A 23,901-nucleotide genomic window follows, 5' to 3' on the forward strand; every position below is an offset into this window, starting at 1 on the left:
AAAGTATCATTCAGCCTCGCAACCAAATCAACAAAAACCAGTAACAAAGCAATGATGGACAGTTGAGGTGACCCGCGAAGGGAGACGCTGATATTTAACTGGCTGCCTATTTATGCAGGCCTACATTTAAATCAGGAATAACTCTGCAGCTGTGTTTATACTGTAAACAAATTGATCATCCAACAATACAAATGAGTCCTATACTACTAAACTGCCCACTAATTAATCTTCTATCAAAAAGAAAAAATTGGCTTAGCGCATGCTCAGTAATTGTGTTACAAAGGTTTGGTAATCATATTATAAAAACTTTAGCTTATATCCCAAACGTTCATTGTTATGTGTTTGATTTAAAGCCATGTGAAAGAAGAGCCATCAGAGATTTACTGATATATCTCGTTTCTGCCTAATCCATATGTCTTACTTGTTAAGGGATAAACGAAGTCCTTGGTGCTTTTTGTTCCAGCTTTGGAAAGGTACAGCAGGGTGATAATTTAGACAGTCCTCTCATTAGTGCTGTCGAAATCACTTAAGAGACATCTGGAGAGGAGGGAACCTCGTCACACTTCAACTACTCCTGCCAGATGGCACAGACAGGATGTACCCTTCAGAGACCACTTAGAAACAGAAAAACATGCCACATAAAAAGTGACAAACCGGTCAGACAAACATATACAGGACAATGAAAACCCCTGCCATTTGAACCACCCAGCTGAAAATGTAGTGAAATGTAAAAAGATTAAACAATATATACATTCAATTACCAAAAGAATTTAACAAGGCATTTAAAAATAAATTAATTTCCCAATAACTGGAAAACTAACAAACATAAATAGAATTCACGATGCTCCCTGCCTTATACTCTACTGTTCATTTTGGAGACCACAGGAAATATATTTTTGAAGAATGCACCAGGAGGCTTTTGTGACATAAATGTCATAAGGCAGTTTCGTACTCGCATCCACCTGAAAAAATGAACAAAGCACCCGGCTAGAATACAACTCACGCACATTCATCATAATAAAACTAAACCAAGCAAAACATCATCATGACTTTTGATATTCAAAGTGTTGAATCAAAGAAATACATGGAGGATAATAGGTTCAATTTGAAGTGAAAGCTTTATTTTAATGACATTAAAACATGGTGTAATGAATCATTGTGTGCCTATGATCATTAGAACATAATTGAGTTTTTAGGAAATTTTAGAATTTAAAAAAACACTGTTCAAAACAGCAGCAAAACAGAACCAAAACCTAGAGTTTAACAAAATACTTAGATTTATATTAGTTTTCAATACTTCTGCCTTCTCAAGTTCAAAGTTTAAAATCTTGGCCTCCGCCCTTGAAACTGGTGCAAACCAATGACATTTCCAAGTAAAATTGAGAGTACGAGAGACAAATCCACAATATATACTGACAAATGAGTACAAAGATTATGGACGCACATGTTCTACTAGCCCCGCTCACACATTTGCTTCAGTTCATATTAACTTATACACCTCTAATGGTCGCACATCTTGTCATAAGAAACACTGTGAGAGAAAGCACCTATTCGCCAACAGCAGCTTTATCCTCTGCCAGGTCTGCGTCTCTGTGGAACACCACTGACAAGGCTGTTTCCAATTATAGACTCATCAAGGAGAATAAGTCTGACTGTTCCTTCAAGCCCTCCAGTAGCACCTTCTCTTTGTCTGCATGCAGCAGTGTACTTAGTGGTGTTGGCTTTGATACTCCAACCCTTCTTATCAATTTGTGGACTAGTTCAGCTATGGTGTTAGGCGCATCCTTTACAGCACAGACAAGCTGCCGCCTAAACTTTGTCACAGAGACAAACAGGGCGGCCTATGTTAACTTTTGTCATTCCCTTTTTCTCCCCTTTGCAGTGTACCTACCTGCCGCTTTTCTTTTTTAACCACCCTTGATGCGTGGCATATATAATATATACATTTTGTATTTTCATGTTACCCAAAGCATGAACCGCTGAAATAAACCCATGAAATTTCTAAAAGATATCAAATGATACAATGAATGACTATGACTCCTTTACGTTTCATGCATCACCAAATAACAGGATTCCTGTAAACTAATAATAACGCCAGTCATCCAGATTCCAGGGATACCTTTTCTGCTCGAAACATTTGTACAGAGCTCAAAAATACATAAAATAACTGAAGTTCTGTTTTTAGACATTTGAATGTGGAAAAGTTCCACGTTGTAAGTTTCCAGTTGTATTCAGTGATCCAATCATTTATATGCATTTATAGCCACTTAAACTACAGCAGCGAAAAAAATCAGTGACATGGTTGTGCCATAAACAAGTCCGCATGATCTGATAGTTCTCCATAATAGTGCAGTTTAAAGCAGTAGGGAATCATTATATTCAATCAGTGAAGACAGTTTGAACTTTTGTTTAATGGGAAACTGGAGATTGACTGTAATGAAACCAGTATAAACATGAAATATGTGTGAAATCTTGTGAGCAAACATGCACACAGGTAAGGATGCAATGTTATATTTTAGCAGCAATATTAAAGAGAATCTAATTGGGTTACAACTCCCCACAAGGCCCACGTTTAATTACTTAGCTCATTCCTGAAATTACAAACTGAGAATGGGATGTATATATGGCTCCTGCTACTGCTCAGTGACTTAAGTTACTTTTAAAAAAAAAAAAAAAAAGAGAGGACCTCCTCCTTGCAAGCTCAGATGGCATTATTGAAAAGAATGACCCATTGATCTAAACTAGGACAGCTAATGATTATTTTCATCAATGAGATATTTTCTTAGTTAATCAATAGCTCCGTGTGCAAGTTAGAAATTGTGTTATAATTTAAAGACAGATCATAGATATGGCATTTAAAAATACATTTCCAAACCACTGCAGAGAAGTGGAGAAGAGAGAAACTGTCACATGTGATTTTTGCTTTGGGCTTCTCAGTCATTTTGCCTTTTCAAGCGAAATAATAGGCTACTGTCACAACTGCTCCATGTCAAGCATATATGGATAGATAGATACTGTATTAATCTTGGGGAAACTCAAAGAGTTCACAAATTCACTGAGCTATGCAGTTTAAATTTTAGTCTGTCATGAGTCACTGCCATAAGTGGAGGTGTATAAAGTCTAACGGCAGTGAGAACAAAGGACGTTTTGAACCGCTCAAACCTGCCGCAGATTAAATGACACATTGCTGCTGCTGTATCTGCTTCTTTGTCCTGTGCATTTCTGTCTTGAGATCTCCTGCATATTACAGTGCATGTGTCTCTGAACAACAGCCCTAAGTGAGTCCGGACGCCTGAAAAGCACCAAGCCAGCCTCTTAAACCAGCTTGTCAGGTCATCTCGTGTGCATGTCAAACATGCTGCTCTCCACAGCGGGAAAAAGGATGCGTGCCACCACTGACTGATACAACATGTGCTGCATTTCACTGCAGATATCAGAGGCCTTGAGCTGCCTGAAGGAAAATGTTCATCAATTTGATCTTAACGTCTAAACCTGTGCCTCATGAATTTTCTCAAATGTAATTATTTTTATCTGAGCATAAAAAAACCATAAGGCGCTCACATGTGAAGTTCAGGTATAAAGCGGCTCAATGTCACAATGTTTAGCAGGAGACTCCATGGAAATAATATCAATGATGACTGGCTGCCACCAAATCAAAACAGGCTGATAAACAGTCCTGTTTCTCATTTAAGTCAATTAAGGTTATCACAAAGCCACCTTAAGGCAAGGCATTTCCTCACTGTATTTGAACACATTAAGCAGAGAATCTTTCTGTCACATTTGTTTATGGCAACACAGTGCTGAGTTTATTCCCTGTGATTAAGTCCTCAAAAACAGAGCTGTGGATCAAACTTTCATCTAAATGTTTACACTTCTGCAAACGGATTTTTTGGTCTGCTCAAAAACCTGTATCAAAGACAAGCTCACAATTTAAAAGCAAGAGTTGTATGATTTGTTATTTTCTACTTTGTTATTTTCTACTTTGAAAAGAAAAAAAAAAAAAAGGTAATTTTGGCAAGCGTTTACCGCTGCTTGAAAAAATGTACATCAAAATCAAGAAACTCTACACATGCTTTGACTGGCTTTGAAAGGGTTATGGAGAGGTTTGTATCTGCTTCATAAAAGCTGCAAGAGCTGTGATTTGCAATAAGAAGTATCATAAACTGTCAGAGGCATAATGTCAAGCCCAAGAGGCTAGCCAAGCTGCACTGCATCAACTGATTTTAATAAACACAACCTTGACTGTGCCATTCACACTCCAGTCACTGCAAAACAACTTCATTTGAAGGCAAAAATATCCAAACACACTAAGCCCTCGTGTTTCCAACACACACAGGCACAACAAAAGGTATGTGTGTGTGTGTGTGTGTGTATGTAAGGGTTAATCAATGAATAGGTGCTTCAAACTGTTTTAATGCATGACGTTGAGATAAAGAACTCCCTGACGCGCTACCCGTTTGAAGCACACCTATTCGTGGATTAACCCGCTTATACCATGGTCATTTTCCAAGAATATAGGAACAAAAGGATTCGCCAACTTTTGGTGAAAGTTTTACACTCAAAATCAACTTTTTGAAGCAAGAGCTTACCATTATCATGACAAGGAATAAACTATTCCCTTTTTCAACCACCAGTTACAGTAGTCACAGTAGGGCGGGATGAGCACTGTGGCTCATTCGCTTTAACAAAGCCAAAAGTAGGCTATTAAAAGTTAAAATTAAGCTTGATTTAGGTCAAAATTATTCCACAGTCTGATTATTGTTTATAAAATGATCGGACCAAGTAGCGAGTCACGACCCAGTGTGCAGATAGGCTAACAGATTACTAGGCAATGATAGACGTTTGCTAAATTAAATATGTTCCTGTGGTTACAGGCGGCGATGAATTTAGAGCAGTTAGCCTACAACGTTTAGCCGAACTACATGTGCATTAAACGGTTTTAACGCACACCTGCTAACCAATCAGAAGAGTATTCACACTAATCATGGTATCAATACATTCACTCACTTACACACACACACACACATATATATGTATACGTATATGTAGTTACATTATGTATATTGTGTTTTTGCTTAAATGTGTGGAAGCATTAAAGTTTTCAGTGACAACTGAAGAAATTGTCACAATATTTCACTGTCTCAGGGTTAAATTTGCATAAAATGCAAAAAACTGAATTCTGGGGGGAGACTAATATGGGAAAGATTTTAACGGAATTTGGGAAAAAATAACCAGTAACCAAAATTAATCCAAATCTTTGCCTTCAACAAGGACGGGGCCAGTTGAATCTCTCTTTCCTCCATTATTGTAGTTTTCTCCTTGTTTTAGTGCTCAAAACCGGCTCTGTGGTGACATCAGGATGTCCCACATACAAAATAGAGGCAGACAGCCTGCAGATTTGTTTTATTTATTATTTTTTTTATCGATTTTTGGACATTTTAAATCGATTCTGAATCACAGTAAATGATAATTGCGATTCTTATATTAATCGATTTTTTGGCACAACCCTAGATATCAGTGAACCAAACAGCAAATGTGACCTACACTTGAAGACAGAAAAGGCAGGCAGACAGACTGCAGAAAGGCTCTTACTACTTATAACATAAAAAGTTAAATGTAAGAAAGTGAGAGCTCCTTCATAAAGTCAGCACCACAAAAGAGACAGGCAGGTTTAGGTCCTAGGGTGGGAAAAACATCACTGGTCTTTATGACACTCCACCAGCCCACAGGTGTGACCAGCAGCATGCCTGATGGCCAAACTGGAGGAAAAAAAACTCCAAGGCACACAGCAGACTCTCACCTATGTGGAAGAATGAAAAATATCAAGATGAATTCATATTTATCGTGACACTACAAACATGCACTCATCAAATCTTGCCGATGTGACGCTGATGAGTTGCTGAGCACAATAAAACGTAGTTACTAGAAAGACACGTGCACATGCAGCCTAATCCCATTAGGCACAGATTTTTTTGCACATTATATTATGAATTTGATCACAATGCGTAAAGTGATACTAGTTACATGTGTACACAATGCATCTCATAGTCTGATAATCTTGCAGCTCATTAACTACCAGTTACCAGCCGCCACAGCTACTAATTTGACCATACATACAGAATAAAAGCCGCATTTCTCCACAAGTAAGTCTTTATCTCAGGCTTCTGCCTTTGATTCTGACTTATTTATATTTGTTTCCTCTCCTGTGAATATAAGAGGCGCTGCCTTCATGGTGACAGCAACTCATCCTGATATGGGTGATGAAAATCTCATGTTTTTAATTGGGATTTCTGGTATATGAATCAGTCTCAGTGCTCACGCTCACATACAGATCTATTTTCATTATAATGCAGACTGTGAGTTGAAAAAATTTCCTCTCAGAACATGTGATTGAATGAAAGACCCTCTACAATGTTAATTTCTTATAAGGGTCTATCTTAACATGTATATGTTCTCACAGCACACGCTTTTTACAAACTAAAATGGGCTGCATTGCTTTCATATGGGACTTTCTTTTAAGTAATTACTTGCAGGTAAAAAAGAAAAAAAAATCGAATTGCATCATGTCACTGCCTTGTGATCAGGACACCAACACTGAACAGATGACAAACGATAAAATTGGAGAAAAATAAAAAAATTTTCAGATGAAAAGGTAGCTAACTTTTTTCTCATTTGTTCCAAATACATAACAGGTTACAGTGAAGATGAGGTTCAGTGTGGTTTTTAACCTGGTAGATAGACTATAAAAAATGTATCCCAAGTCGTAGTCTATACAGCTATACAGCATCAGAGATAGAGTCTTTGGACCAGTAGACAAACAATGATCCAATACAATAGACAGACCTGCAGTCTCATTAAATACTGACTCGAGGGAAATATGAGGGCACATCTCACTTATTATAGGCCGCAAACTATGTATCATGCTTTGTATTGTAAAGCTCACAAGTTTGAAATCACACTTTTAAAAACAGTGCACAGGGAATGAGGCGAGGAATCACAGAGAGCACATTTCCTGTATCAAATGTCAAGTAGAGCAAAAGGCTGTGATATATTGTAATGATTTGTTTTTAAATGATTGGTTTCCCCAATTCAAATGTACTTGGATATGAAATAAAGTGATCGTAATTAATCTTATTTCCTCTCGCTCTCTCAGCCGCTCCCTATTTACCTTTGACACTGCCCATTTGTAGGTAGTGAGTCTGGACAATGATAAATGTAAGAGGACAAGCGATGACAAATGGGTTGAGATGCCATTGAGGTTTTGCGTGCCACAGACTGCAGTGCATCCTTTGTATTGGGATTGTGTGTATGATGCCAGGCTGAAACCACAGCTGGCTGTGAAGTTTGCCTGTGAGCAAAGACAATGTAAAATGACAGTGATATAAAACTCCTCGAAAACCTCAAGCAAAAGCATGTTGCACGCATGTCGGAAACCCTATTCTAACCCTATTCTAATCTAATCTATGTCTGTATAGGGCTTTCAAGTCATTTCCCCTACAGTGGCAACATTGTTACATTATTTTAGGGGCAATATGACCCCTGACCTCTGTCACCATCATGGGGGACTCGCATTGAGGTGATTGGAAATAACACATATCTGAGAGTATGTATAGAGAATAAATCATACTAGTCCAAAAACATGAATGTAATAATAATAATAATAATATCAGGTCGTTCAACATGCAAGACTGAGCTGAGCATGTTCGACCGCTTTGTAGCAGAGTGCCCGAGCAGCAGCGTAAAGAAAGCTGAGGGTGGCCATAGTTGTTTATATCAGTATACATTATTCACATCCTTATCTGTTGCTGCATTGCCTAAATATTTTTATTTTAACTTGTATTCTAATTAGTTTTTTGACTGTGATGTTTTATATTTCTCTTAATTGTACTAAGTACTGTACTTGACTTTAATGCCTTTATCTACATCTATATCTAGTGTCATCAGGATAAATACTAAAACTTAAAGCTGATGTACCCATGTTTAAATATTGTCACCCCAAGGCCTGATTGTAATAAATGTTTACATTTCGACGCCTTCTTAAAATAATTGCCTAAGTCATTTTTTTTTTCAAAAAAAATTTTTTTTTGCCTAAATATCATATATTCAACAAATGGTTCAGTTTTTTTGTGTTTACTAAAAAATCTGGGAAAAAAAGGATTGTAGAAAGGACAGTCAGAGTAGACAATAGCAATTAGCAGTGTAGCAGACCCTACAGCTGAAAAACCTTGGATTCATTAAAAAAAAAAAAAAAAGTATTTCTTCCAATGGATTAAAAAAAAAAGAACACCACACATTGGTGTGGCCTTTCTTCATCTGAGAGAAGGGAGTAAGGGTAGACACAGATGTTGCCTCTACTCAGCGCCAACCCTGGGAATATAGGCTGCTCTATAATCAAAGTGCACCTACAATGCATTTGTTCTTAACACTTTCCAAGATGGGGTCAGCTGATTATTTGACTTAATGGGTTTGTGTTTAAAATGGTCATGATTCATAAAGTATTTTTCCAATTTCTTTTTTTTAAACATCTGCAAACCCTGCAGCCTCCAAAATATGAATATCTCATGCTACAGTTCAGTCTTGTATCACTTTGAGGCTAAATGATGTAGATGGAGACAGGCAGGTAGGGCACACCAGAGGCAAAGCATGGAAATAGGGCACAGTAGTTCCTGACTACAAAATGCCCTGCAGACACTTCAAACTTTTTTTTTAGCATTGCTTTTATAGCATGTATAGAAAAACATATATCTAGTTTAACAGATGCCATGTTTTCCAAGACAGACTCACTGCATGGAAAAAAACAAAAAAAACAAACAAACAAACAAACAACAAATAAAACAGATATTGCAAAGCCTCAACAACTCCTATATTAACAGTGTAAGACTGCATAGTTTAATACATTTTGCAATTAACCAGATGCTACTCCAATGAAAATGTTGCTTATATGTGTGTATTTTGTGGATTATATGAGCAAACTGCATTCGGAGAAGACACATCAAATGTAAACACGTTTATCCAGTAAACCTGGCAAACCCATTGAATGGAGAGGTAAATGATTCTTTGACCAGTCTGGTCAAAGAATCATTTACAGAACTAGCTGTTTTTAGGTGTTAAAATTTTGCTAGTTAGAGGCAGCTGAGCCTTTCACATTAAATATCTCAATACACGTAGTCTGGCTGCTGCTAAAACTATATCTATGTAACTATATATATGCCAAAAACTGTTTGATGAAAAAATTTATCAAATTCAAAAATTGATGAGCGGTACCTTTCCAGACCAATATGTGTACAACTTGTCTTAAATTATGCAATGAAAAAAAACAAAACAAAAACAAAAACAAAAAACCAAAAAACAAAACAGCTGCCACCACACTTTACAAGGTCTTCATGATTATGAAGAATGCTGAGCATCTTCAAAATGTGAGGACCCAGTTAAGAGTTTGCTGCACCTCCTCCTTGCTGTGCCCGAAGCATCCTCGTGAGAGCTCGTCACTAATGAAATCAGTGTACCCCTCTCACTAACGTAGCCATGGCGACTATTTCCCAAATGAGCAAGGTGACCTTCTCTGAATGCATTCAGGGGAAATGCAAGCATGATGATGATTCACCAAAAGAGGCCAGATCTATTTCATATTTAATACATCCAATTTAATGTACAACTGGCCCCAAAGTTGTGCCACGCGACTTCGTAGTACAAGTTGTTACTTCCATTTCAGCAATTAGTCAATTAGTCTCATCTGAATCTCTGAAAACCAGTAGAGAGCATGTTGTCAATTGTCGTAGCATTCTAACTAAGAAAAACCACAAAATTTAATGACACCTAAGAATGTTTATGGCTGAAGGAGAAGCTACCTTTCAAGACTACAGCGAGTGAATACTTGATACTTATTTACTAGGATTTTGGGTGCCATCTTAATATTATTGTCATAGCATACATGCAACCAGTAAAAATTTGGCAATACAGTCATCAGTGCACATTTAACACGGGATAGCCCTAATGGGTCACATTTTATACTAACTTACGCACAGAAGAATGGTCTCTGATGATGATATGACTATAAAGATTGCCACACAATCTTGGGATATCAACTAATGGCTCTGTAATAGGACCCATCAAACCCAGCCTCTCCATTCTTCCTCTGGGTCTGTTATGAAATCCATCTCCTGTTAATAAGCAAATGGTTCTGGGCCGATTTATTAGTCGGTCAAATCCCCATAGTGACATAAAATCAACTCATGAGTCATGGCTTTAAAGTCGTCCTCCAACGAAAATCTCTTCAATATTACATCCACACACCACCCAGGCTAGCCACTTAGAGGGGAGAGCCTGATGAATCCATCTTTGAGAGCTTGCCATTGTCATCTAGAGTCCATGTTACTTATGGTGGATTATAGCAGAAGGAGGTATCTCCTCACAGAAACCTCTCAAACTATTCCTGCAGCACAAATTACTTTTCCACTGTAGTGATTGTTGAAAGGGAACAAATAGTGAAGGAAGGCTAAAAAGCCGATTTTTTTTTCTGACTGATTTCAACATACAACATATATATTATAGGAACAGGCACTGCCTTACATTCTTGAATCATGAACCATGAATTAATCATGCATGTCTTCAGATGGACTTGCCATTGCAATTCCTTTTCATCGGAAATCCTGTTGGCATTTGTTTCAGTGATGATTGTGACCACATTAACACTCAAATGCAACAGAATGAGGGGAACATATTTTTGAGCATTTAAAAATCAATAACCCAACCCAACCCAACCGGTCGAGGCAGATGGCCGCCTTCCCCTGAGCCTGGTTCTGCCTCTTAAAGGAAGTTTTTCCTTGCCACTGTCGCCAAGTGTTTGCTCATCGGGGGTCTGTTGGGTCTCTTTAAATAATTTTATAAAGAGTTTGGTCTAAACCTGCTCTATATGTAAAGTGCCTTGATGTAACTTTATTATGATTTGGCGCTATACAAATAAATATGATTTGATTTGATTTTGATTTGAATAAATGACAGTTGCATAAGATAAGGTAATCCTTTATTAGTCCCTCAGCGGGGAAATTTGCATAACATGCAAGATTTGATTTGCGTCCTACTTGGATTGTCGATATATAATGTCAGGTTACCATATGGATTTGTCTTAATAATAGGACAGACAGCATTCATTTATTCCTCTTTAAATCAAGCTCTTAGCCCACTGTTATGACACACTAAACATTAAAAACAATGTGTAAATAAAGTATTCACAAATAAAACATTTTCACGGCCACCCCATGTCGTCACATGGATATTTTTATTTATATTTATATTTTATTTATTTATTATTATTATTATTTTTTTTTTTTTTGGGAAGCACTGCTAAAATATAAAAATATCTTTAAAATCTATTTCCTTTCCATCTTTTATATATGTATGCAGACCTTTATGAGTATGAGTAAACTTAGTAGGACAATCACTGCAACATTGGTATTCCATGAGGCCAATGTAATTACATAAATCCAATATGGAGAGCCCTGAGGGATAGTTTCCCAATTTCCCCAAATTTCCCCAATTCAAGCCTTGACGGGCATTCTGTTGGATGTCATTCTCCACATCACTATCCCCCATTTACTGTCATCTGTTCCTGTCAGAATACCTAACGCAGCCATAGAACACACCAACAATACAACGTTAACTGGCCTTTTAGCGATGACTTGGCACAGCATCTTCAGAGAACAAATTTGAATGCTATTTGAGAGCATGCAATCAAGAAAAAAAAAATCAAGAAACTAATGATTGAAAGACAGTTACAAGGGAAAAGAATAATTCCCTCATGTCTGAGAAATAACAGGGTGTCTTAACCCAATTTTTGACTCTTTCAGCTAGCTTTCATGCAAGGGAGGAAATATATAATTTCTTACTCTTAGGTCTCTGCTTGTGGGTACTGACTGGCTGGCCTTTGTGAAGCAACACAGGGAGTAACTTACTGACAATCCCAACAAATGAGCTGAAAAGCTGAGCTTTGCCTGAGCGGTATTCATTTGATTCAGGGAGTGAACTGGCAAAACCTTTTATATAGCGAGAATGCAACCCAAAATTGTTATATTTCACTTCTGCAGGCTGATTCAGAAGTTTATAAGGCAGGTCTTCAGATGAGAGCTGACAGATGTAAGCAGGAGAAATGCGGGCCTAAGAGGCAAATCATTTAGGACTAAGATGTAAAAATATAAAGGAGAATCAATAGACTTACACAGCATGAGCGAGAACAAGAAACACGGAGGGAAAAGGAACAGGAATCATTTCGTCAGTACAAACGGCTGTGGGTATTATCCATGAATGTGTAGATAATTGTGTTATTCAATTAGGAGATGGAAGAAAATGAGACACTTCTCAGAAGAAAAAAAAAACTGACTGAAAACCAAAGAAACAAATTTGGCACTGTGGGGAAAAAGGAGCACTCAAAAATGATGGAGACAATCAGAGAAACCAAGCAACGCGTCTGCTATTGAAGCCTAGCATGACTCATACTTCCCCTCGTTACAGTGCACTATGAGAAAAAGTATGTGGTCAACTGGAGAGCAACAGTTTTACAGTGCATGCATGGTTTAGCACAACAACACACTCATTCAGTCCATGAGCAAAGACACAATGAACCCACTACATTAACACAAACCTACTAATTCATGGCTGACTAATGCAAGTAATGCAAAGCTGCATATTCCACGTAGTGTAGTTCTGTCATGTCAAAACAATATGTATTTAAAGAAAGTCTGAAAGTCATTTCTGTTTTTAATGGTTCTCCCACCTTCAACACAGATATCTTATGAGAAATAACTAATTCAAAAATCTGTATGTAAATGAGCAAAATCTTTAGCGGTCCGTTTCTTGCCCAGCTGGAGTTTTTAATCAGCCTATTGAGAGTAATATGATCAGTACAGCACAGCCAGCCAAGAGCTCAGGGAATCACCAAACATCAAGCAGGCAGTTTAGAGAGGCTTTGGCTTAGAGCCTTTATGAGACAGTCCTTCACAGATAGTTTCTGTGCATTTTAACCAAGATGATGACCAGTGACGAGAAGGGAGCTATGAAAAACAAACGTTTGTCGTACTCTTTCTGGAGCTCTGTTTCCGTTTGAGATGTTACCATTTCAGCCAGGCTACTCTCTTTTATGAGACAATGATGTTTTCCTAGAGCGTGTCACCCCCACTGGCCTTCAGTTCCTGCTGGACGTTATCCAATTTTCACATTGGAGATTGAGTGTATATATACACACACACACACACACACACACACACACACACACACACACACACACACACACACACACACCTACCTACCTAGGATTCCACTTTGCCTGTGTTGAAGTGCAGTGCAACTGTCTGAGAGCACATGAAATATAATTTTTTACACCTAACTCTAAAGCATTTGCTTTGGGTAAAGGTCACGACTTTCCAACAGCTTTACATTTGTAGCACAGCAGTTGTAAGGGACAACAACTGGAGGAGATTTTGGAGGTGACCACTAACCTTTCATTGCAAGAAAAGTCAGTAATATGACAAAAACTGTTGGCATTCAGCTTTTCAATGATAGGGTACAATAAATGTGCTCAGATAATTGGAAATAGTCATTGCAGCTGTGCTACCATACAATTTGTGTTAATAACTTCCTGTCTTTGTGATGCTTCGCATGAGTCACTGAGATACAAATATTAGCAAGAAAGAAAGCTTTTAGTGAGATCAATAAAACAAGACTAGAATTCCCTCAGGCAGGCGTGGGGTTAAAAAAAAAAAAAAAGATAATCAGATCTTGAGAACTTTTGTTTTGGTTTTGGGTTTATCATAGTTTATCGGATTTTTGCCAAAATTTGCCATTGACAAGATTTTCTACCACAAAACATTCACACTGTAAATGATGGAAAGGACCAAAGGAGTTTCTGCCAGGATACGGCAGTAAAGAAGCAGTTGTACCAAGAGATGAATACTAACATGATTTGAATTTTATAACGTTTTATTAATTTGTTTTCATTCGGGGGTTTTATGGGAGAGAGCTCCTTGGAACAACAGAGTACAGTGATATAGTCTCTATGCTAAGATGATGCACGTATAAAATAAATATTAAATGGATAGGAGTACCGTGAAAAAAGACACTATACAAGGCTTACTATATGAGCTGTTGTATTTGGCTACTCAATCTTTTTATCACCATTGCAAGTTGGCATTTCTTTGTTGCCTCTAACCAATTCCCCGTCCATTATTTGTGACTACACCATTATTTGATTATTTGATTACTTTCTGAATAAACTGCCAGTACACCTTACATTGGTTGCACAAAAGGTTTTCAAGCGCACATCGACAGTGTGACGCATACGCTTTGAAAGAAGGAACAACAGATGTGGCCCCTTTTATATCTCAATGTCTTGAATATGTTTTAAATGGATCGAAAAGTAAAGTGTGCTTCTGAAAACTCAGAGGATGGCAAATAATTCTCAAGTGATATTTATGGGCTATTTTTTGCTACCTGAGGAAGTATCAGCTCTACTCAAGGCTGATATGGACAAACAGGTCATGGGGGATTCAACAAGCTGTCAAACCAGATTGTGTCCATGGCACCTCACGGGAACCTGAGGAGTCAGTGTCTACAGTCTGCTCAGCAAAGCCAAACTGATGCTGGGGAAAAAAAGGCAAACTGCAGAAGCACGAAAGTTATTTTGCAGCAGTCACACTGCATCTATATTAAAATAATCAGCCTTGAGTTTCTTTTGTAAACTACATAGACTACATTAAAATCTTGACCATAAAACAACGTTTGAAAACAGAGGCAGTATTCTCTGCAGAGCTCACTTAACTAGTTGCGATATGTGTTGGGTCCAGCTGAATAAGGCCCTCAATATTTGCCTGTCAGATAGTTATGTTAGTCAAGAGTTGTTGCTTTAACACGACTGGGATTTTAGAAGCATACTGAAATAGACTGCATTATGCTGCATGATGAAATTTTGTTCATTTAAACCGTCAGAACATTTCTAATGAACTGAAATATACGTTCCTTGCAGGTCAGCCATAAAGAGATTGGTTTTTGCTAAATTTTGCTAAGCCCATTTGCTATCTAGGCATGTAAAGAAATCAGTCCTCCGTCTATAGCTATTCTCTGTTATGATGACTGACCTCCAAGCTCTCTCCTTGTTCGCTGTGCCTTTAATCTGAAAATGAATTCCCACTTCAATGTTTCTGCATCTGGAACTTCTGAATGCACATGTTCCTTTTTTCAAAGCCCTGGTAAGACACAAAGCTCATCAGAAGCATATATACCTTCAATTTTTGCCTGACCGAGGAGGTAAATAAGACCCAGACAAGAGGCTGGCAATCACATCATTGTCAGCTCTGCTGGCCTTTCATTTTGTGACACAGAACATTGTTGGTTATCTCACAAAGTCAGAGTATCACTCACGACCCATTATATTACCCATGCGACATGATGTTTGACCCTAATCTCTGAAAATACAAAGATCCAGATCATGACAGCAATGTGTTCATTAGCACATCCTGGACATTTTTCACATGCCTGGGAGAGGAGCCATACAGTTGGTGTGTGTTGTGCCCATTCTGCAGCCGTCTTTGCAGGACAACAGTAATAGTGGCCATGACTGGGGTTATAAACAGCCACATACCCGATAGCAGTTCCTGCTTTGCTCTGTAACACCCATGGAATCTAATGGCATAGCCAGGGGGTTACGCTTCATACTGACTGGAAAACTCTTCTGGCAATGACAATGACAGTAAGGGAGGGGACACAACTGGCTGGAGAGAAATCAACAACCATTAAATGCAACATAGAGTGAGAGGGCAGGGGTACATTTTCCAATCTGCTGCTGCTGATTGGACAACATTTCCAGATGGAGCATGTTCCGTCCTGCCCTCTTAGTTTTTTTTTTTTGTTTTGACATTTCTTTTTCCACCCACTGAATTGCCAAATTTTGGTTGCGTTTGGACAGCTACAAGAGAAATCATGATGCTCGTCCTCACTGACAGCTCAACAAATAAAGAAAAGCCCCCCTGCACTGCATCAATAGCAGAAACAGGCAAGCAGCGAGGGGGGAATGGAGGGAAATGTCACATCCTCTGCGAATGATGGTCTACATTCTTACCGAGGTCTCGAAGAAGCCTTGAGCAGCCTCCAAACCCAGTCTACATTGTGACGCATTTGGGTGATGTGTTTTACCTTGGGGCTGCTGGAACTTGTGCCAAACCAGCCAGTCAGGCAAACACATCAGTGTCTACATTCCTCCTCCCTACAATCCTCTAAGGAAAACATTTGCCGTCTCCCCCTTTGCGCAAGATTTATCAGCTGTTTACGCTGAGCAAGTTGCTTGGCTCCTCTTATTAGTTTCCAAAGGCACACAGCCTTAGAAGTTGTTTGTTTCTGTCTGTTGTAATCAGAATATATGTTGTGTCTCTCTGACTAGCAGCAAAGGCTTGATTACTGAGTTTTTCATGGGAATATATGTGTCTCACTCCGGCCCTGTTAATTGGATCAGCCAATCAAACACATGGTGGCATTAATGGAAACAAGACATGCATCACACAGCAGCTGTGTGTAGGCTAGAGCTCCTGAAAAAACTATATGCTAAAAATTTCATAGTCAGGAGGAGGAGTTAGCCGTCATCTCAGTTATAGCTTAGTTGCATGTGTGCAAAGGCTAGTGGAATGCTTTTTAACGCAGCAGTGTCATTAAGTGGCAGGACTGGTGTGTAGATGAAACAAACAAACATATTGTTTTTATAATGCAATAAGATTGGTAATTTCATCTTTTTTGTACCAATGTGTTCATTTTAGGTTTCACATTTATGAATAGGTGCAAAATCAAAACACTTGACTTATATCCCTTTACCACACATATTTGAGCTGCAACTATTTGGATTACACATGCCAGCTGCTGCTCAAACAATCAGCTGCACTGTGACTGGGACAATGTGTCACAAAAGGATGTCATTGTTTCCTACCTCAATGCATGTTGCATCCATTTAACCATCTACACCAGCTTAAAGAGTTTGCGAATCACACTGAGATGAGACTTAAGGAAACATAAAACCCTTAAGGATGTGGTTAGGAAAAAAAATGCAAATCAAAGCACATAATGGGCTGAGGTATACAAGGAACAAAATTGCATTTAGCTCGTGTTAGTGTTCCTGTATGTGCTAGAGAGCAATGCGCCCCATATATAATTAGCCCCCTGTGTGAAATCTGATTTGCTTGGGTTAATCCATGTGTAATTATCCTCGTGAACCAGGCCTGAAAAGTGCTTGATTCATCTTCAGTGCAGTTGAACTGCACAAGTATCTCCAGTTACACTTGACTTCGTGAGGGTGAGGACTAATTTCAATGCAATATTGAAACATCATACGAGGGTTTTATACCAGTGCACCACTTTGCAATGTCACTTCCACCTGTGCTGTCATCACTACCCCCTCCCTTACTCCTTTCTTTCTGCCTGGTTTCTCACCCAGGGAATGTGAATCGTTGACCACTGTGACAGGGAATGGTCTATCTGCTGACCAGGCAAGCCGGAGCAATCAACACCTGGCATATCATTATCATGATTAAATCCAGATTTAAAGAAGTAAGAAAGGAAGCAGCTAGTTATTTCACATAAACTTACATTTGCATCTGTCACTTGAGCCAGGCAGCTGAGGTGACCTTCTCAGATTTCTTTTTTTTTTTTTTTTTCCTCCTCACACCTTCCCAGATCATGTGAATAATTAGAGCAGAAACATTTCCCATCTCACCCAAAGCTGTCTGAGTGCTGAGCTGCTGCCGTTTTTGTATGGACGCAGGTCGCTGCAAACATTTTTACACTATTTTTTACATTCGATGCAAGCAGCATCCAGTCTTTGTCATACATGGGCTCACATTATCCATGCTGTCATGTGCAGTGAGTCGGATTACTGGGTGTCCTTTCAGAAAATGCGGTCACATTGTCTCAGTGATGGATGTGCTGCACGTCTCAGAGATCAGAGTTTCATTTCACTTCTCATCATCAAACACCAGGCTCTCACATATACTGAGTGACCAAGCAGGGCTTGCTGGAGATCACTTATTACCTTAAAGATGCAACGAGGCTGGCCTGGTGTGTGATGTGGTCATGACACAGCACAGACAGGTCACTTTCCTGTGACCTGTCTTTGGTCAACGCCTACAGTAGCTCTCTTTTTTTTTTTTCCATCTGTCATCTCAGAGTGAAAGATCATCTCTGCCTGATCAGATCAGACTATATGATCGCAAAATCCTGCAGTAACAGTGCAAATAACTCAGTTGCTTTTGACTTCCCCTCATTGTGAGAGAAATGAGTCAGCCTCCTCAGCACGATCGGTTCACGGCAAACTGATCGGCTTTACGCGCTATTGTTCTTAAATACTGGACACGTACAAGTTACAGTCGGCTAAGCAGGATTTTAACTGCGGGCACAGACGTGAACGCATCGCTCCGGTGATAACCGTGTTTCGTCCCTATTTGTCCTTGTCGTCGTTCAGCCGCCGATTTTTCGAGCAACATAGTTTATCTTTCCGATGAAAACAGAGGTCGACCACCGGCCGAGCCAAAAATCAACTATCACCTCCTCAAAGTTGGATCCAAAAGGGAACCAGCGCGCCAGGCGAAGCAAACAACGCCCATCCTCATGGAAGGGAATTAAAGAAAAAGAGAGAGAAGCGAGGTGGATCAGAGCGGTTTCAGCCCCTTTCCATGTATTTATTTATTAATAATATATATATATTATATTTTTAAGCTTTTAACTCCTTACCGTCGAAGACCTTGAAACGATGACGGCCACGACATCCTGGATTTTTTGAGCCCGGGTCGGTGTCCCGTGTCCACGGCGTAGGTCCGGTCCATGTTCCTCGGGTGCAGGTACCGCTCGGTGTCCGAGAAGCCTCTCTGTCTCACTCGGTCGTTCTTGCGCGCCACCAGCGCCTGGTGAAGCGGGGAGAGCGCTGCCTGGTTCTGCTGCCGCCACAGATGTTTGGGCGCCTTCACGCCGGTTCCGCCGCCGGCGACCAAAGGAGCCGTCCCCACTTTCGCGCAGGCAGGGGCAGGGTCCATCCTCCTCGCTCGTAACGGTGGCTATAAAATGTTTTGGGGTTTTTTTTTTTGTTTGTTTGTTTAGTTTTTCTTTCAAAAAAATGTACACTTCTTTGTGTGCACTCAGGCGAGTAAAGGCTGATGGGATGGGTGTTGGCAAGATTTCTTTTTCTTTCTTTTTTTTTTAAGTGAAGGCAAAAATATTATTCCAGAAGTAGAAGATAAGTTTTCAAGTTATTATAGGGTGGGAAGTGGGGAGGAGGAGGGGATTGGTAGGGGACTTCACGTCCAGTTTGTGGCCTGTTCACATAATAAGTTGAACTCCATCAACTTTATCTTCACTGCGGACGGAGCCAAATATGAATCCATTTACGCATCACCAGGGAGAACTCCTCAAGGCTTGGCAGCGTCCACCGGGGAGGAACTCAAGTAAGTTTGGTTTCCAACTGTTCCCCGCGTCCTTCCTGCACGCCCATTTCCAGCAAAGCGCCTGTGTTGCTGCGACAGAGTTGTAGATGTTCGGGACAGGACTGTCCGAGCGGCCGGCCGCGCTTATTCGGAGGCGCGGGGTGCGTAAAAGCGTACAAGCAGGGATGGACCGGTCTCCCCCTCTCAAGTCCTCCTGCAGGAACAAGCGGCGACGGGATATAGGGAACAGGATAATGCATTAAACATGAAGGACCCACCCAAAGAACCTCCCCTGAAATCCTTCCAAGCAGAAGGTGGGAGTAGGCAGAGAACCAGGTGGCCAAATCATATAACACTAAACCAGTTTTATGAGCCAATCGTCCAAATGAAATTTAGGTTTCGCACAAAAAACATCAGGGTTTTTTTTTTAGGGCGGCAGAAGTGGACATACATCAGATAAATATTTCCCAAATTTATGAATCATTTTTTACACAAGGCATCAAACGCACCTCAGGTAGAACAAGCTCATCCGGAGTTATTAATTAAACTGGGGGTCATTACAGGATGTGTCTTTGCCTGCGTGTCCACAGGATACAGAGGAGTGCAAACATAACGCTGCAGTGTTAAATGTTGTCATTCCCTGCTGTGTGTTAAGGGAAAGAGGACTTTGAGACAAGCTTCTTCCCTGCACATCAGCTCATTACTCCAGAAACTAACAGTGTGGGGAGGGCAATCTCTCCTGCTTTAACAGGAGTAAGGGAATCTCTTGGAAACATAAGTGACTGGTGAAATGGTGTAATGGCAGCAGGATAGCACACAGAGAACAGGAGCGCACATTATGAGCTTATGTGTGAATTTTTTGTTCAGCCAAGTAAAGTGCTTTTCTCGTCAATGTTTGTTTTTTTATTCGAAGTCCAGATCATAGGGGGGAAAAAAAAGCAAACCTGTTTCTGATCTGTTCAAAAATTTGCAATCAGACACCATCAACTTGACATGCAACGTACTGATGTATCAGTAAACTACACTTAATAACAACAGAGTGTGGTGTGTGTGTAAGTGCTTTGGGCTCTTCACTGTAGATGGCCTCATCAAAATACCACCAGCACAAATGAGAGGAGCAATTTCAATTCTGTGACCTCATCTGCCTGCCGACTTCTAACCATGCGTGCAGTAGTTATAAAATCACCTTCATTGTCGTTCATTCAGATTAAAATTCAGTCATGTACATTTATGCGTACAACTAAGAAAAACATTATGCTATTATTTACATTATTTATAGTGCCAGCGAATCAGCGTTGCCTGAGGACTTTACCAATCAGCCTAATCAATTCGTGTACAGGCTACATTATGAAACAATCTATGCAACAATCCACTGCAACAGATTAAACAGAGACAATTATAACGTAGCGAGATACTAAGTCTTAGCTATAAGGAGAGACAAAGGAAACAGCACTGCTCCTGATTAATAGACAGAATCATTATTTTATATTCACACTATGAGAGAAACTAATGGAAAACATAGCACTCTATTCAGTACTACATCTACTTGTACATTAATTATGCAAACAGTCTCATTTAAGCCACATACAAAGTTAATGTGACTGTATTTGCTCAAAAGTTGAAGCAGCATTTAGCGCAGCACATCTTTCATTTGTAATGTTTCACAGTAATATATTTCTTCCTTTCCAATGTGCTGAATTATAGATTAATCAAGCTCCAAGCAAAGTTAAGATATATGTCTTTTGTTAAAATTCAGCCCATCATCCATTCTCCGTTTTTTTTTTTTTTGTTTTTTTTTTTGGGTAACATTCTTTATGCATACTTTGTCAATTTGCTTGATGTGGCCTTAGCATAATGGAACGCCACCGATGGTTATAGGAAAGCAGGTCTGCTATCAGAAATAGCTGAATTACAATAAATCCAAGCTGTTATAAAACACAATTAAGCAATTATATATTACATACAATATTCATACTAGCATCTCTACTCAATATTAGAGATACTTTGATTTTTGTTTGTATTTCTTTGTGTCCACTGATGTGTGATGGTGGTGAGGGAATGAAAAGGAAAAAAAGAAAAGAAATGAAAAAAGATTTTTTTTAAAGCTTTAGTCACAGGGGGGAACAAGAAAGGGCAATGTCAACTAGTGGATGTCTGAAGAGGAAGACATGGTGACAAACCTCTTACCTCAGCTTTGCTTCTAATAACAACAACCCCTTTCAAATTCCTCCACCCTTATCCAGCCACTGTAACATTTTCAACATGTGGTCCGTTGCAGACTTGTGAGAATTGTTTACCCTTTTCTGAAGATTGTGAACAGGTTTGCTGGCAGATACTCAAAGAGGAGAGCCTGCCTCTACTTCTAATGTCTGACACTTTATCAAAATGATGGCAAGTAAATGATTCAGTATTGCCCGTTTCTTCATTACAGGAAACAGTCTTTGCCTGTGACACACCTAAGTACAGAAAGAATGCAACAAACAAAGAAACATATTCTGTGTTTCTTGGAATCAATGTGATTTTGATATTCAAGCAGCTATTTTAAATCAGAGGGAATCACTGTACTTCAGCACCAGCACCAGAGTTGCCATGAAAATTTCTCTGCCTGCAAATGTCATTTAGATCTGAGACATTGGCTTTTCTTTGTCCCTTATTATAGAAATACAAGTCATTAACTTGTTTCTTTTTTCCTTTAAAGCCTTTCCATCGTCCTTTATAACATGTTCTCCAATAAAAGCTTCTTTAACATGCTCAGGCCTCATTAATACGCTGTAGCTCACTGCCCATTTCACTTTTGTTTATCCACTCTGAGAGAAATAAGAGAGAAAGAAAAGGCAGGAAAAAAGGAAGGGGGAGCTGATGCACTTCTCTCTCATCTGGCCCATGGCGAGACATTGAACAGTGTTAGGCTGGTAGCTGGATGATGATGAGCAGTCGTCATGAAGCGGGGCTTTTTGAAACATGCCTTTATGATCAAAGACAAGTCGGAGGTACTCCCCTTTCTCTGTGAGCGGCTCCTGTCATCAGTGTTTCATGTATAACACTTGCCCACAACATCAGCCTGACTACTGAATATATATACATGTTTCTTCCAGCAGTCTCGATGTAGCCAGTTGTTCAAAGTTACATTATAACTTCCCGATTGGACCGGAGCCTTTGATCCCGAATTCTGTTTGGGATGTTTGTTTCTGCTTGCCCTCAGAGGCTCAGGCTGGTCGGAGACTTGGTGCCCGTCTCTGCCAAACTTCATTTTATCTAAACCACAGTGATACACTCTCCAGCATAGCAAGATGGAGGGGAATTCTCTTCTCAGTTGCCATATAGTCACATTTTCCAAGTGCACACTGAATGTGGTGTGGTACAACTCTCATGCAATTGCCATCTTTCTGTGGCATAAAACTGAGACAACCAAACAGCTGCCATAACCTGAAAAACTGAGACTACAAAGCTGGGGAAAAGTATAGAAATGATAGATGTATCAAAACCACAGTATAAAATATTAAAATATGAAAACACTCTGGAGCCAAGTTTTTTCCTCCACTGTAATTTTCTGTAGTTCTGAGGTTGCTTTAATCTTGTTTATCATCTTTCAAATGGCGCATCAAATTCCCTGTTGAAAGATTAGTCAGAGGCTTTGGTGACAAACATAACTCTATTAAGCCCAATTATTTGATGAGTCACACGCCTTCCAACAGGTAGCGAGTCAGGAGTCATTTAAATACCCGTGTATTAAAATGTTATTAGTCTTCTACATGTCATACATACTTTGCAGCACAGCAAACTACGAGTTAGGGATCGGTAATCCAACGTAATCCATCACAATCAACTTTCTGCCGCCTGCACCGTCCATTTTCACAAATCCTCAAAATGACAGTTGACTGATAATTAACAACATTCCTTGTTGCGTAACACGAACACATTTTTTCCAGCACATCTTATAAAATCCCCTCTGCTCACATCCAAACCAGCTGGACTGCCAATATTAAGATTAATGTACAACCCCTCTGCTGTGCATCAGGCAGCCTACCTAATAATATGAGCCACATTTTCTCATTGTTCATCATCTGGGGCTCCTTTCACGCGGGCACACTTGGCACAGATCTGATTAATGGTTACTGTATCTCATATAGACGTCTAAATTGCACAAAGCTGTCTAGCTCTTGACTTGATCATAAAATGAATTAATTTGTCAGGAATTCTGGGGAGATTACGACTTAAAAAAACATGTGTTGAACTACTTGGTTCTGTTCATGCCAGAACAAAATGTTGCCTTCTGAATGAATTGAACAGGAACACCACATTACTGGTGGGACTCAGCAAGTGTAACAATGCAAAAAAAAAAAAAAAAAAAAAACTTTGAGCAACATAAAATCTCCATGCAGAGCTGAGACACTCTAGTCTCATAATGTGAAAGGACTCCAGTCTGCTACAGTAACCCATCAGTCAAACTAAGGCTACT

At 39.4% G+C, this 23,901-nt stretch overlaps 1 protein-coding gene across 2 annotated transcripts in view; it reads right to left on the reverse strand.

Annotated features, from left to right (window-relative positions):
• The window catches only part of pde4d (phosphodiesterase 4D, cAMP-specific), a 143,340-nt gene that overhangs the window by 92,713 nt on the left and 26,726 nt on the right, over positions 1–23,901 (reverse strand). Inside the window, exon 1 of one of the 2 annotated variants that reach the window (XM_029511705.1) lies at positions 18,757–20,708. The exons of the other annotated variant lie outside the window; for it this stretch is intronic. Within the exon in view, the coding sequence (XP_029367565.1) occupies positions 18,757–19,055 (299 nt within the window). The 5' untranslated portion in view covers positions 19,056–20,708. Of the gene's footprint in view, positions 1–18,756; positions 20,709–23,901 lie in introns of those variants that run through there. 2 annotated transcript variants of the gene reach the window in all.

Source organism: Echeneis naucrates, chromosome 9 (assembly GCF_900963305.1).
Source record: "Echeneis naucrates chromosome 9, fEcheNa1.1, whole genome shotgun sequence".
Lineage (NCBI taxonomy): Eukaryota > Metazoa > Chordata > Actinopteri > Carangiformes > Echeneidae > Echeneis > Echeneis naucrates.